We start from the raw sequence: 14110 nt of genomic DNA, 5'->3' as shown, positions 1-14110 counted from the left end.
AATTTGACCTTACTAAGTCCTTAAGTTGGACATCAGGAGGCGCTACTTCACGGTCAGGGCGGCTAGGGTCTGGAACCAGCTTCCAAGTGAGGTGGTGCAGGCTCCCACCCCGGGGGTTAAGAGGAGGTTGGATGACCACCTTACTGGGGTCATTTGACCCCAGTGCTCTTCCTGCCATGGCAGGGGTCGGACTAGATGATCTGTTCAGGTCCCTTCCAACCCTAGAAACTGTGAAGACTCTAGCAGTCTTCTGGTGTTTCTAATTTATTTCTAGGCATCATATTTTTGTTTCTGGTTATGAAGTGTCCAGTTTCTTGACTTTTTTTTTTTTTTAACTGATACTAGAACATTAAACTTGTCTTGCAGTGATATAGGGGTCACTAGCAAGGTTGCCTTTCTTCAGCCATCTATATAGCACCTCTTGAAAGACAAAATTATAGTATAGTGAAATCTAGGTAGTTATTTGGAGTTAAAATCCTGATATGCTATATTTATATTCCAGCTGACATCAGTGTAGTGCAGTCTATCCATGCACTTGGGCTAAAAAACTGTGAATATAATGGCATCTATGCAGAACATGGTTTGTCTGCAGATTGGAGTTGAGTGCCAATAGGATACTTCAAAATAATCTGCCTGGAGGTGGCTAAGTGTTTAGAATGAGAGGTGTTGCATGAAGGCAGGGTCTTCTGAGTCAGGTAAATTATTTGCATGCCACCTGGAGTGTGGCCACCCATAGGGGTTTCAGTTGCTACCATTGTGTTTCTATTTATCTTTTGTGTTTGTAAGTGTTTATCTGGAAGGATATTCAAAAAAAAGACAGAGAGAGAGTGAGCATGAGCGCAAATGGTAATGTTTTCTGTTTCACAGGCTTTGGCTCAAATGTCTTGGATTATGGCATGGTGGGAGGGAAAGAAGCTGGAACAGAATCTCGCTTTAAACAATGGACTTCTATGATGGAAGGGCTGCCCTCCGTAGCTTCACAAGATGCCAATATGCACAAAAATGGTGAGAGAGTGGTTTGAGGTTATTCTCCCAAAATGGTCAAAAGGAAACCTTTTCTTTTTAGTACCACTTTCACCCAGGTGAAAGGTACCGATAGAACAGTCTTCCTTCTAGTTGCTCTTTTGTCTGATTAACTTCTCTATTCATGTTTTTACGAATCACTAGTATCAGCTGCTGATGGGTGACATCTACTCCCCATATATCATTGCCTCTGACACTGCTGGAAAACTAGTGTGAAGTGTTGGTACTCCTGTGTTGATTTTTAAATCCTTAGTTCCAGTGTTCCTTCCCCTCCCCATTTTCCTCAGTTTAAATGCATCTTTCTCTTGCTTCTCAGGCGCGATAGTGCCCCCTGGAAAAGCCCGCGGAGGATCACCCTACAACCAGTTTGACATAATCCCAGGTGACCCCTTGAGTGGCCATGTGGGCCCTGCTGGTGATAGTTGGTTACCTGCCAAATCTCCACCAACAAACAAGATTGGAAGCAAATCCAGCAACGCCAGCTGGCCTCCAGGTATGGCACAAGGAAAGGTTCCAACTCCTTAGTTAAAATGCCAAGAGGTTTTTTTTTTTTCTTTTTCTTTTCAGCTTTTTTTTAATAACTGTCTCAGGAAATATATTTCTTGGGCTTTTGTATCCAGTTCATTATATTTCTTTGCACATTTAAATACGTGTTGAAGGCCTAGGTTCATAAACTTAAGTTGAGCTGAGAGCAGAAAAGCTTAAACTACAAAGTACCTACTCCAGATTCATTAGTCTCAAGTGAACTGTGACTACTGGGTTTGGGCATGGGGCTGTGACTAAAATCCTTTTTAATCTGCCTTGAGAGAACTTGAAATATCCTTTTGTACCATTTAGTTTCATACTGTTACGTGTGCATGAAGGCTAAACAATTTTGTCAGAAGTTTTGCTGACTGTAAGGACATAAATGTTTGGTTTTATGGTTGAGGACCTGGAGTTTTCTGTCTTGAGCTTGTTGCATTAATCCAGTATGAACTGCTTTGAGTGGCTGTAATGATGCACACCTTCCAGTGCAGATGCACACGCATTTCATATGCTCAGACTCTCTTGGAAGTATTGTGTAGCCAACAGTAACTGCATGGTATACGTGTACCTTGCCACTTGTTATGCTTTCCCCTGAGAGCATTAAAAGCAGTCCCATCTTTTGCACCTGAGTTCCTTTTGGCTGTTTCTTGCCACAATATGGAGCTTTTTGCAATTTCATTCAGCTGCCAGCCAAAACTTTATGGCATTGGCTAATGCCTGAGATGTGTGGTTATGCGTGCGTTGCACTGCCAGTGACATGTTCTGAAGCATAAGGAACTAAGATTTACAGCACTGCAGACACGTTTCTACTGTGGACTGGTGCTGTCCAGTCTCTCTCTACATCAGCAATGACTGAAGAAACGACCTCAGTTGTGTTCCTTATGCTATCTCACTGTCACTGAGCTCACAAGAAGTTCTCCCCTCACCATCAATGCCACTGGCATCACCAGTGGATATAGGGTTTTTTGCTTTTGTCAACCACTTAATTAGTATTGGGATAGCCAGGCCTTGTGAGTAGTTGCAAAGGTACTCTCCTAGGGCATCTTTACACATGCTTGGTGTGGGGGGTGCTTTAATTAGAGCAGCTCTCAGGAGCCACTCTGATTAAAGTGCCCAGAGCATCTTGTGTATTCAATGCCCCATGCTTCAAAATGGTGGCAGGGGACTTAAACTAAAGATTGTTCAATGATCTTTTAGTTTATAGCACCCTCACCGCCATTTTGAAGTGCAGGGGCTCTGAATATGAACATGCAACATTGAGGTGGCTGGAGCATGCTAACTAGCACGCTCCAGCAGACTTGATTAATCTGCTCTGATGTTCTGATTAGAACATGTTGGAACAGGCATCAAGCATGCATATAGGTGCACTAGAGCGTCCCCTACCTCCTTGATGATCCAGCTCCCTCAAAGGAGTTTGTTCCAGGATGAACCTCTACATAATGAAATATCAAGCACCATCCCATGCGCCATTATTTTTGACACCTTGTCATTATGGTTATATTGGCCATAAACTTGAAAAGAGAAATTTGACTGTTGGACAGGTCCTGTTCCTTCAGGCACCAGTTCATCTGTGCCCAAACCAGAGGACATGTCAAAAGAATAATCCAGTTTACAGAAGTGGAAGGTCTTACTCTACATCCTCCTCTAACCCAGAAGAAATGATGCCCTCAAGCATACCACAGCTAGACAGTTTCAGGGGATTGCAAGCAAAAGATGATCGCTTCTTTCAAATTCCCATGGAAGTATTGGACAACTAACATAAACTGGTGGATGTTCTCCACTAGGCCTCAGTGGGAAAAGTAGCTTTGGCCATGGGAGTCCCACCTTGTCCAAGAAACACCCAAAATCAAGCCTCCCATTAATACAGTTTTGACCCTGTTAGTCTCAAGGGGAAAAAGAGATGTCTAATAGCATGGTATCAGTGCAGTATGCTATACCTATGGATCCTGCAGCATATCTCAGGCTTTTGCTATAACACCATATTTGCCTTTGCATCAACAAACAGGGCTGGATGAGGTCTGTCTACACCATACCAGCAAGCAATCAGTGTTTTTAACTGCTGTAGCAGACACCTGTTTTCACTTTCTCTGATGTATTTTCTAGATCTTTAGAACAGCTGGGCACGCACACAACTTCTGAGTAGTGTTGCTTCTCTCTCCTTGATACAAGATGATTCACCAATACCATATAAGCTATGCCAATGCCTGTCTTCCTAGGGTACCTTCTGCCAGCTTTTGAAATGGAACACCCTGTCCCTAGGCACCGTGGAGGTACACTGTCAACCGGATCTGACCAATGCATTCCCACCAATAAAGAATTGATCCCTCTGTGAGATCTCACTCTTTAACCTTTGTGGCTCTCATGGATCTACTAGCAAGTCAGTGCTATTATAAGGAAAAGATGGATTTACTGATTGCTGTTATTTGTGGGAGAGAACTGAGGTCTGGTGATGGGATCCCCCTTTAGGTTTTTTTTGTTTGTTTTTTCCTTCTGGACAGTGTACCTGGGAAGATATTGTTTGATTCTTTGAAAGGTTGAATGGGTTAATTCTTTGGAAGCAGAAGCCAAAGGCATAGCTCACATCCAGCGTATAAAGTGATGCCCTCATTCTGGTAGTATGAAGTTGGGCAGCAGGAGGGAATTATTTATTTATTTATTTCTCTCCCACCCTGCCCATTTTCCCCCCCCTGCCATTTCTTGCTGACAATGAGGGCATCACTTTATACCTTGGATATGAGATGTGCTTACGGCTTCTTCCAAAGAATCAAACCATTTAGTTATTCGTCTTGGGTTTTTTTTCTGGCAGAGAGGTTGAAGCACATGTTGATCTCTACCACAAGGCTTTCTCTGGCTCTACAAGGGCAGGCTATGAAATAGCTAAGGTGGATCTTGCTATATCTGTTAAAGCACGTTCTACCATAGGTCAAGCAGCTTCTATAGCATTTGTGAAACACACCCATTGAATAACAGACCACCAGGAATTCTATTCAGTGTCAGTCTCTGAAAGTGTTGATTGAATGTTGTATTGGCAAAGTTGCTGTTCTTCTGAGACTCCAAGAGCCCACCTTGAATGGACTGATCATATTTTTTTGAAGTCAGCTCTAGTGGAAAATATGTATGACAGTCACTTGAAAGAGAAACAAGTTACTTATCCTGTAGTAATTGGAATCATTTTAGATATTGTCCATGTGTACATTCTGCAGCTTACATTTCATTGCCTCTTCTTTGACATCTCCACATATGAAGTAGCAAGGTGAAAGGAATCTGAGACATGTCAGCCATGCACTAGCCTTTATGCTCTTGGTGCAATGCATGAAGTGGCAGGTTACATGAATGCACAGCGTTGGATAATACTGATGAAAAGGTCTCTAAGCTCAAACACAGAAGCCTAGATGCACCAACAGTACAGTGTATATGTGAAAAATATACTTCGTAGAACAAAAATCGTAGAAACGATGTAGTATAGTCATCAAGGCCAAGGTCACTGAAGCTTCACTTGGAACTGAGAACACTAAAAGAAGGACAAGAGTCCAATGAATTTGAGCCAGGGTAGACTTTCATATGTATGAACTATGGAAAACAATATAGTGGGGGAGTAAAACAAGACGCATTCTGACTAGGAAGTCTTCTCCTGATGACCCACTAGGGAACTATAGAAAAGATACCACTTTTGAGTCCTTTTGAAACATCCTCAATTTTTTTTTTCTTTCTAAATGTCATTTCTCTCTGCATCAACCTTTTGTTACTTCCTGTGCCAGAGTTCCAACCAGGAGTGCCATGGAAAGGTATACAAAACATTGACCCTGAATCTGATCCCTATGTGACCCCTGGAAGTGTGCTGGGGGGTACAGCCGCATCTCCCATTGTAGATACTGACCACCAACTTCTGCGGGACAACACCACAGGTAAATATGCAGACATGTAGTGAATAATGATTACTCACTTGTGTTGAGCTTTTACATAGTTAATATGAATGGGGAAGGGGGAGGGAAGCAGTACTCCTCCATTACCACAGAGGGTGAGAATGACATCTACACTGTTAACTGCCAAACAAGTCTTGTCTGTAATTACACATCTGTTGCATTGTCACAGTTAGTTATGTTAGTACGAAATGGATTTGTCTTGAGACTTGACTTATACTGTGGAAGTTCTGTAATATTTGCCTGCAATCTCTTTTTCTTTCCCTTCCCTTTTTTTAGGGTCTAATTCTTCCCTCAACACCTCGCTGCCTTCACCTGGTGCCTGGCCCTACAGTGCCTCTGACAATTCCTTCACCAACGTTCATAGCACTTCAGGTATGCAGGCCTTTGAAAAAAGGGTCACTGCCTAGTCAGTGTAGTAGTTCTTCAGCATTCTTAAGCCATTTTGAATATGATTTTTAGTGCTTACTGCAAAAACCAAGGAATTGAGAGATTTGATCAGCTGGTAGGCTTTTCTGTCTGATAAGAAGATGTTTCATTATAGTTGCATTCAACAGGAAAAAGATACGTTCATTGAAGTTTTCTTCCAAAAGAAAAAGGTCTCAGTAACATGAATCAGGAAGTGGGGAGTAGAAAACAGGCAAGCATTTCTCATCCAGAATCTGTTAGGCTATCTAGTGGAAGGAAGTGGTAGTTCCTTTTCTTTTCTTCTCTTTTTTTTTTTTTTGTTTGGCTCCTGTCTTAACTACTTGCCAAAGAATTTGAATGATTTGTTAGGGAAGGGAAGATCTTGTGCAGTCTTCTAGAAACCTTGTAAACCAAGAGCACTGTTAGGGAAATGTTTCTTTTTAACATCTGCTGTTGTCTTCTCACATTCTGAAGGAGTATGAAGAAGAGGATTTTTAGCTCCAGGGTTTCTGGCCATTAAAGGTCCGTGTTTTCTCCCTGTTATCCCACATCTTGTGTAGGTGCTGAGGACACCAAAGTATTCCTGTTAATGGGCACTCCATTCACTATTGAGTAACTGTTGGAAAAAATGCAACCTGGGGAATCCAATGAGATTTGAAACGTTTTGTGAATTGCAGGCATTGTGTGTTGATGGATGGTTTTGATTAGAAGCAGTCTGAATATGTAGCTTTGTTCCACAATAACATGTACAGTTTATTTTTCTAAGTCAAAACTAGTACTCATAAGTCTGTGTTTGAGGAACATCACCTAACTCTGCTTTGCCTCCATATGACTTTTTTTAACATGTAGGAAAGAAAGGAAAGACTTAAAGTAAAAAATGAGTAAGGTTAAGAGGCTGCACTACTACCCGATCTAAACATGTCTTTTACTCCCATGTTCTTCAACTAACCAAGTATTGTTCTGGTACAGGGAAAATGGGTCATCTGAGTTGGATGTTAGAATTCACTCATCCCCAGCATAAAATGTCCAACTCCATTTATACAACTTTTCAAGCAGTTTAGAGCTAAGTATATATGGTGCAAGTCATTTGCACTTTCTCTCAAGCACCCAGACTCTGAGCACTATAGGTGTTAGTGATCAAAATGTGATGCATTATAAATCTTACTAGCAAATCTGCATTTTTAATTCCAAATTTTGTTCTTACTGTGCTACCCTGGGAAGTGGGGATCCTTAGCTGTTTTTCTCAAATATAAATCAGCACCACCTGTTGACAGCAACTAGAATTTTAAAAAGACATTGACCCATTGTGAGTCAGATTATTCCCTGGATAAGCACGTTTTTGCTAGACAACTTGGCTGGAAAGTACAAATTCTGCATAAGTAACTCTGACTTTAACTGCTAGACTTCATGCACCATGTCTTTTTTTTTTCTTACATCTTTGACTGGATAATCACTGGAATAATCCCTACTCTTCCTGTTATATTTATATTAGTAACTGGGAGTATCAAGTAACATCAAGAGGTGCTAAAGATTGCATAGTCTCCTCTCCTCTGAGGAAAGGAAAACTAGGAGACCTCCCAAATATCTGGAATTGGGGTGTGAAGTTTTCCTATTCTGTTAAAATACTGGGCTTTCAGCTGGGTGCAGGAAGGAGGTCCTTAACCTTCATGCCCACTTGCATTTGTTATCAGCTTTAGCGGGTACATGTCTGGTAAGCTTTCTGAAGCCTCGTGTTAACCGTATAATTATTTCACATGAATGAAATATGTGCTATCTTGGATCGTCATCTGTGTCAAGAAGTCATAGCACTCAGCCTCTTGCTTTGCTTCCCATCACTGTAACAATCCTACAACAAAATTCATCTTACTAGAATACATTCTTAGGAGGCAACATTAGCTTAGTAGAGCAGGGAGTGATGAGACCAACATTTGAGTCCCCAGTCTGCAAACATCTTATTTTGTGACTAAGACAAGTCATTCAACCTCCGTCTGCCTTAGTTAGTAGTTTTTTAAATGAGGATAACATTTGTCCACCCTTGTAAAGAGCTTTGAACTCCTCTGATAAAAGATAGTGCAGAACTGCATGGTGTTATTATTATGAGCGCTCTGGTTTATATTAATATGTGTTATAAATTAGTGTGTAAAGGATCTAGTTTCTCTGTCAGAATATATACAACATGTATTTACCAAATCCGACTTTTTGTTTTATTGGTGTAGTGCATATTAACAGTTGCATGGATCCGGACTGTGCTTGCATCTGGTATAAGTGGGCTTAACTGGCAACAGTAGCTGCATAATTACGTAAATGTTTTGTGGGGTTTAAGGTCCACTAATTCATCACTTTTTTTTATATCTATCTTTACTACAGCAAAATTCAGTGATTACAAATCAGCATGGTCCCCTGATCCCATAGGACACAATCCCACTCATCTCTCCAACAAGATGTGGAAAACCCATATTTCCTCAAGGAACACTACAGGGCTGCCCCGCCCACCTCCTGGCCTGACCAATCCCAAGCCATCATCTCCATGGAGCAGCGCAGCACCCCGCTCGGGCAGGGGGTGGGGGCCACAGGACTCAAGGCTCACTTCTGGTGAGAAGAATCTCCTGATGGCATCAATGCTCAGTTATGAAGGGGGTATGTTATACAGTGCTAACAGTGTGGATATAATGCAGCCTTCAGAAGACAGGAAGTTGTGGTGGCATGGCAAAATGTGAAGAAAAGGACCCAGGAGCTGCTTCAGTGAGCAGTAAGGACAGGGCTGTTTGCTGCCGGAAGAGGATTTATACAAAGGTCCAATGTTGTAGAGTAGCGGGTAGTAGAAAAACAAGCTGTATGGGTGGGAAAGGTCCCTAGCAGACAAACTCTGGCAAAAATGAATCCTGACATTAAATGTAAGAGAAGTATTCTCTTAGATTTCTGTTCTTGGAATCTGTTCTGCTAATACATTTCATGTGGGTGAGTCTGTCTGAGACTAAGAAGTATAGAGTATAGATGAGTAATTATTTGTCAAAGCATTTACTTTTTTCACTTAGTTTCTTCTGACTGTTGTATCTTTTTCGTTGTTTAAATATTTGCAGCCTCCACCTGGAGTGATGGTGGCTCAGTTCGTCCAAGCTACTGGCTGGTTCTTCACAATCTCACTCCACAGGTATTTCCCTCTTTCTTATGTTCTCTTGAAAGGGAGTAGTGCTAAACTGCAGAAAGCAAAGTTTGTCAGCTATTTTCCTGTTCCCTCTTTAATGAAGTTTAACGAGGCTGAATTAACCTGGAGATTCAGCCTAAATACTAGAGTAGTCTGCTTTTACTACAGTAGTAACATTGCTTAACTGGTGTGACACATCTCATCTTCTTGGTAGCTAGTATGTTCAGTATTTATCATTAGACCATCTGAACTGTCCCATCATTACTTACAGGTTTTCATGAATGAATTAATCTCAAGTCCACTTAGAAATGTGGATAAAATGTATGCTCTGCAGCATTGTTTGTAATAGCTCAAGTCTCTGGTTTCTTTTGGACATTGTCAGTAATAGAGCTAGGCAGAACTGCCAGTGTTCACTCTAGTGTTTCCATAGTGAAACCACAGAATGTTTCCAGTACTGCTGCCAAAAGCACAGTCTTGTTAAGCTATTCCATTCTTAGAGCTTGTTTCCATTCACAGTAAATTCTATGGAGATCCTGGTTTCAGCAATCCCAATTAGCCTGTATCCAGGGCTCAACGAAAGTCTATAGGATTATCAACAGCATTCCTGGGGTTGAAGACAAATAGTCCACTGTTCAGTAGGATAATTTATCACACTTGCAGTGCAGCTTTGAAAAATAACATCACTGGGGAAGAGGGCTTGGATCTTCTTCAGATCCCTCAAAATAGCTTACTGCGCTCCCTTTGACATGCAGGGCAGGAGAAGTAGTGGGAAAGAAATTTGCCTCATTATGATGAGGCAAGTTTCTTCTATACAAGGAATGTTTCTCTAACGTTTTGCAATTGTTAAAACTGCAGGAAATATATTCTGGAGATGTTGAGATGACTTGAAAAGAGAAATAAAACAGATTGGTTAAAGGAACAGACTTAACATGCAGTCCTCTTTGTTTTGGGTTTGTATATAATTTTTATAGGTGGGCCCAAGATACAGTTGGAACCAATCTCTCTCTGGTTAAAGCACACCCATTTTACTTTACCACATTAACTTGTACATAATTTTCTTGTTTAAGATGTCATGTAAGCAGAATGGGGAAAACGGGATAATAGTACTACTTTGAGTGTCTGCGTACATGGAATCCTCTCTTGATGTGCATATGTCCCATGCACACCAAAAGTGGAGTTTGCTTTTAAAGCACATTTCAAAGAATCATATTACTATAACATAAGTAACCTGTCTTCTTTGCTATAGAAAAAACTAAAGGCTGCTATTGCTGTAGAAACATGAGTCATTGGGTACTGTTAGTCTGGCAGTCCAGTGATTGTTTTAGTTGTTGATTTCTCAGCTCTCCAACTGGGGAGTGAGATTAAAGGACCCTAATCTTTTACACCATTCAGCAAATCAGTTCCCAGTTTTTCAGATAATATTCTCAAATTGCTGGTTGATCTTAAAATCTTGTTGAAATGTCAAGGGTGGAAAGGAAGAAATCTGGTAATCAAAATGACGTGATTCTTCTGTTGTCATGTTTGACACCCCTAAAAGGGCTTGAAAAACAATTTATACACTACTGGAAAATACAAAGATGCTCACACCTGGGTAATCTCAACCAGGAGGAAGATGGGCTTAAATTGAGCTAAATTAAAATAAGATGTTTAACACAGGAGAGTTACTGATGCCTGCTGGATCTGTAAGATGTAGAAAGCACTCAAGAAAAGGTTCTGCTTGAAAGGACAATCCTATCCCTCTCACCTGTCTTTACATACTTTTTCTGTGACATGAAGTAAAATATTATGTTTTCTTTTAAGTATTTCATTTATGCTAAATGTCTCCAGCTCTTCAAATATATCATAAAAAGATTCAGTAGTCCTTTCTTTCAGTAAATCTGTTGCTTTTCTTCCTCAGATTGATGGGTCAACCTTGAGGACGATCTGCATGCAGCATGGCCCACTGCTGACATTCCATCTGAACCTGACCCAGGGCACCGCCCTTATCAGATACAGCACCAAACAAGAGGCGGCCAAGGCCCAGACTGCACTGCACATGTGAGTTGCCCCAGCAGCATGAATCTACCCTGTTTCCTTTGCCCTTCAGAGCTTACCTTGTCGCTAGATAATAGTCCCGTGTATAAAGAGGTGATTAAGATTCATTTCTGCTCAGTTTTAGAAACTCGCATCAGGGGTCCTCAAAAATACTTCATTTAGCACTAGAAGGGAAACAGTGTGCCATGTCTCAGAAATTATTTGAATGAGGCTTTTTGCAACTGGCTGCAAGAGCTGTTGTGACCAGCATGCAAATATACAAATGTGTCTGCATTTATGAAAATGTGTGACTTGTTTCCAGTGGGCATTAATCTTAAACCTTCTTGAAAACGAAGTTAACTGTGTTTTCAGCTTCAAACAGTCTGAATGCTAAATCTAGTTTTGCTTAAAGAAAAGGTAAAACACTTTGTGGAGCAGGTTTATTTCCTAGAGTAGGAATTCTCAGATGTACCATAGTGTGATCCATATTTGCAGAGATTCCAAGAGGCCGGTCCCTCCAGTTCTTGATTATGTTAGACCAGTGGTTCTCAACCCATAGCCTGCGGGCTGCATACAGCCCAGTCAGCACGCTGCTACAGCCCATTAGACATCCTGTTAATACACTTTTTTTTTAATGGATACACAGGAAGTTGTGGGGTGCAGCCTACCTAACACATTGAGAGTTGCATGTGTGGCCCACTATAGCATATGGGTTGAAAAACCACCGTGTTAGACCATTACTACCTCCTCTGTGTGGCAGCATAGTAACTTTGTGGCAGTGATAGTAGTCGTTTACCATAGGAAAGCACTTAATGGGTGCCTGTACACAAGTTGGGAGGCTGCTCCAACATTCTGTAATTACCACGCTCTGACCAGCCTCCACATCTTGTGTATTGGCATCCCCACGCTTCAAAGTGGCAGAAGGGCCACTTTAACTAAAGCTCATTCAGAGAGCTTTAGATATAAAGTGCCTCTGTCGTCATTTTGAAGTGCAGGGACACTGATACACAAGGTGCTTTGGGTGCTTTTAATTAGAGCAGCTCTCAGAGCATGTGTGAAAAATGCCCAATGTGTTCTTGGCTGTTAATATGATTTAAGCACCTGGACACAAGGAGTGGGTTGCAGCACCGTGTGACCATTTAAGTCATCTGGGATCCTGAGCAAAATGCTTCATAAGCCACAGTTTGAGGGGCTTTTTTGAGGCCACACTTTGCAGTAGAGAAAAGGAGAAAAGAACACCAGCTCCAGCAAAATGAACTTTTCTACAAAGATATTTAAGTGTAGACCTTTCAATTTAAAAATTTCAAAAGAGAAGTATGCTTTCCTCATTGCTTTTTAGTAGCTCCTTTTCCATCTTCAAATGATTCTTCAGTTCTGTTCTCTTTCAAGTAATCTGAAGCCCTGGGGATGCCCTACAATGCAGACATATAATAGGACCAGAATGTGATAAATGGGACTGTCTCATTAATTGAGAGACAATTAAAATAAGTTTTCTCAAAAACTGCAAACTCCAGTGATGGTTTCCTGTACTTGGGCCTCTTGGAATTTGCATAAAAGGGCTCACATTTGGGAGTTTGCAGCGTTTTGGTTGGTTGGTTGGTTTGGTTTTCGGGGGGGGGGGGGACTAAATGATCCCTAGTTATTTTGGAAATGCAAGGCATCCTGGGCACTGACTCCTTTGCTCCCTATTCTTTTCAAAATGTTAAAGCCTAAAAATATCAGAAGCCAAACAAATTTCTTTCGTTCAGTATTTCCTGGGTTTCTAACCTTTTAAGATATGATGCTTTTGAATGGTAAATGCGTGTAAAACCTGGCAATGTGTATCCAACGTTACCTCCCTCTTAAATATATCTGAGGTTTGGTGGGATTATTTATCTTGCATACGCTCATATATAGCCATTGTTAATATTTCATTTCTGTCTGGTTGGTTTGGGTTTGGGTTTGGAAAGCTTTGTTCACAGCCATAAGAACTAAAACCTTAAATTTCCCTTCCAAAAAAAATCAAGCTTTGAGTTCTACAGAGTCTAATCAAAGTGGTCGGATGCTGATGGCTGCCCCCATACCTCTTACTTCTGTCACTGCATGATGATTTTCATAATTGTTCCGAGTACTTATTATTTCATGTTTAAGCCTTTGGACCCTGTGTATTCACTTTGGATTTTAGATGATCTTTTTTTTTTTTTTCACCTCTATCCATTTTTTTTCTTAGGTGTGTATTGGGAAACACTACCATCCTGGCTGAGTTTGCCACAGACGAGGAGGTTAGCCGCTTTTTGGCACAAGCTCAGCCCCCTACACCTGCAGCAACCCCAAGTGCACCCACGGCAGGCTGGCAATCCCTGGAGACAGGACAGAACCAGACAGATCCAGTTGGACCTGCTTTGAATCTTTTTGGTGGGTCAACAGGGCTTGGGCAGTGGAGCAGCGGTGGTGGTGGCGGCAGCAGTGGGGGCGATCTCGCTGGCGCTTCATTATGGGGGCCTCCAAGCTATTCTTCAAGCTTGTGGGGGGTCCCAAATGTAGAGGATCCACACAGGATGGGCAGTCCTGCTCCCTTACTACCTGGAGACCTTCTGGGAGGAGGGTCGGATTCAATCTGAACTTAGAACTTTCAACTCTGACCTCGTGACCTTTTTTGGAACAGCAGCAGCACTAACTTGACCTTTTCGTTTTTTTTCAACTTGCAATAAATACATTTATAAAAGGAAAAAAGAAAACGGAGAGAGAAAAAAAGGTGGGTCATTGACAGACTGTCTGAGCACATAGTTGCCTCCCTTATATAACTTCAGTTTTTTCGTTTGGAATATGAATCCAAAAAGAGAACATATCACTCTTGAAATACTTGAATCATGAACGCCAACTTAGAAAGACAATGTGAAGCAAGTACACATACCATTTAAATTTAAACACAAAAAATTAAAAAAATTAGTTTCTAGTTTTTCACTTTTTCATGTTATACGGAAGTTGTTGCTAAGAAACATATATACTGAAAAAAATAGCTTTTTAACTTTGTTTGCACTGGGTGTGTTTCCGTCCTTAGGTCTACCATGTTGGGGTGGGGTTGGGGGGGTGGTGC

General features: G+C 41.3%; 1 protein-coding gene across 5 annotated transcripts in view; it reads left to right on the top strand.

Annotated features, from left to right (window-relative positions):
• Positions 1–13969, top strand: part of TNRC6B (trinucleotide repeat containing 6B) — a 66484-nt gene extending 52515 nt beyond the window's left edge. For 4 of the 5 annotated variants that reach the window (XM_019515145.1, XM_019515146.1, XM_019515148.1 and 1 more), the window contains 8 exons: positions 868–1005; positions 1340–1516; positions 5307–5453; positions 5748–5843; positions 8244–8468; positions 8957–9027; positions 10919–11058; positions 13244–13969. In XM_019515145.1, coding sequence (XP_019370690.1) covers positions 868–1005; positions 1340–1516; positions 5307–5453; positions 5748–5843; positions 8244–8468; positions 8957–9027; positions 10919–11058; positions 13244–13634 — 1385 coding nt within the window. In that variant the 3' untranslated portion in view covers positions 13635–13969. The remainder of the gene's footprint in view (positions 1–867; positions 1006–1339; positions 1517–5306; positions 5454–5747; positions 5844–8243; positions 8469–8956; positions 9028–10918; positions 11059–13243) is intronic. The other variant, XM_019515147.1, reaches the window with a different exon arrangement.
• Positions 13970–14110: the final 141 nt, after the last annotated feature.

This window comes from Gavialis gangeticus, unplaced genomic scaffold (assembly GCF_001723915.1).
Source record: "Gavialis gangeticus isolate Ggan-Ray unplaced genomic scaffold, GavGan_comp1, whole genome shotgun sequence".
Taxonomy (NCBI): domain Eukaryota; kingdom Metazoa; phylum Chordata; order Crocodylia; family Gavialidae; genus Gavialis; species Gavialis gangeticus.
Note: the sequence above shows the minus strand (reverse complement) of the source record. Positions and strands in the feature narration are given on the sequence as shown.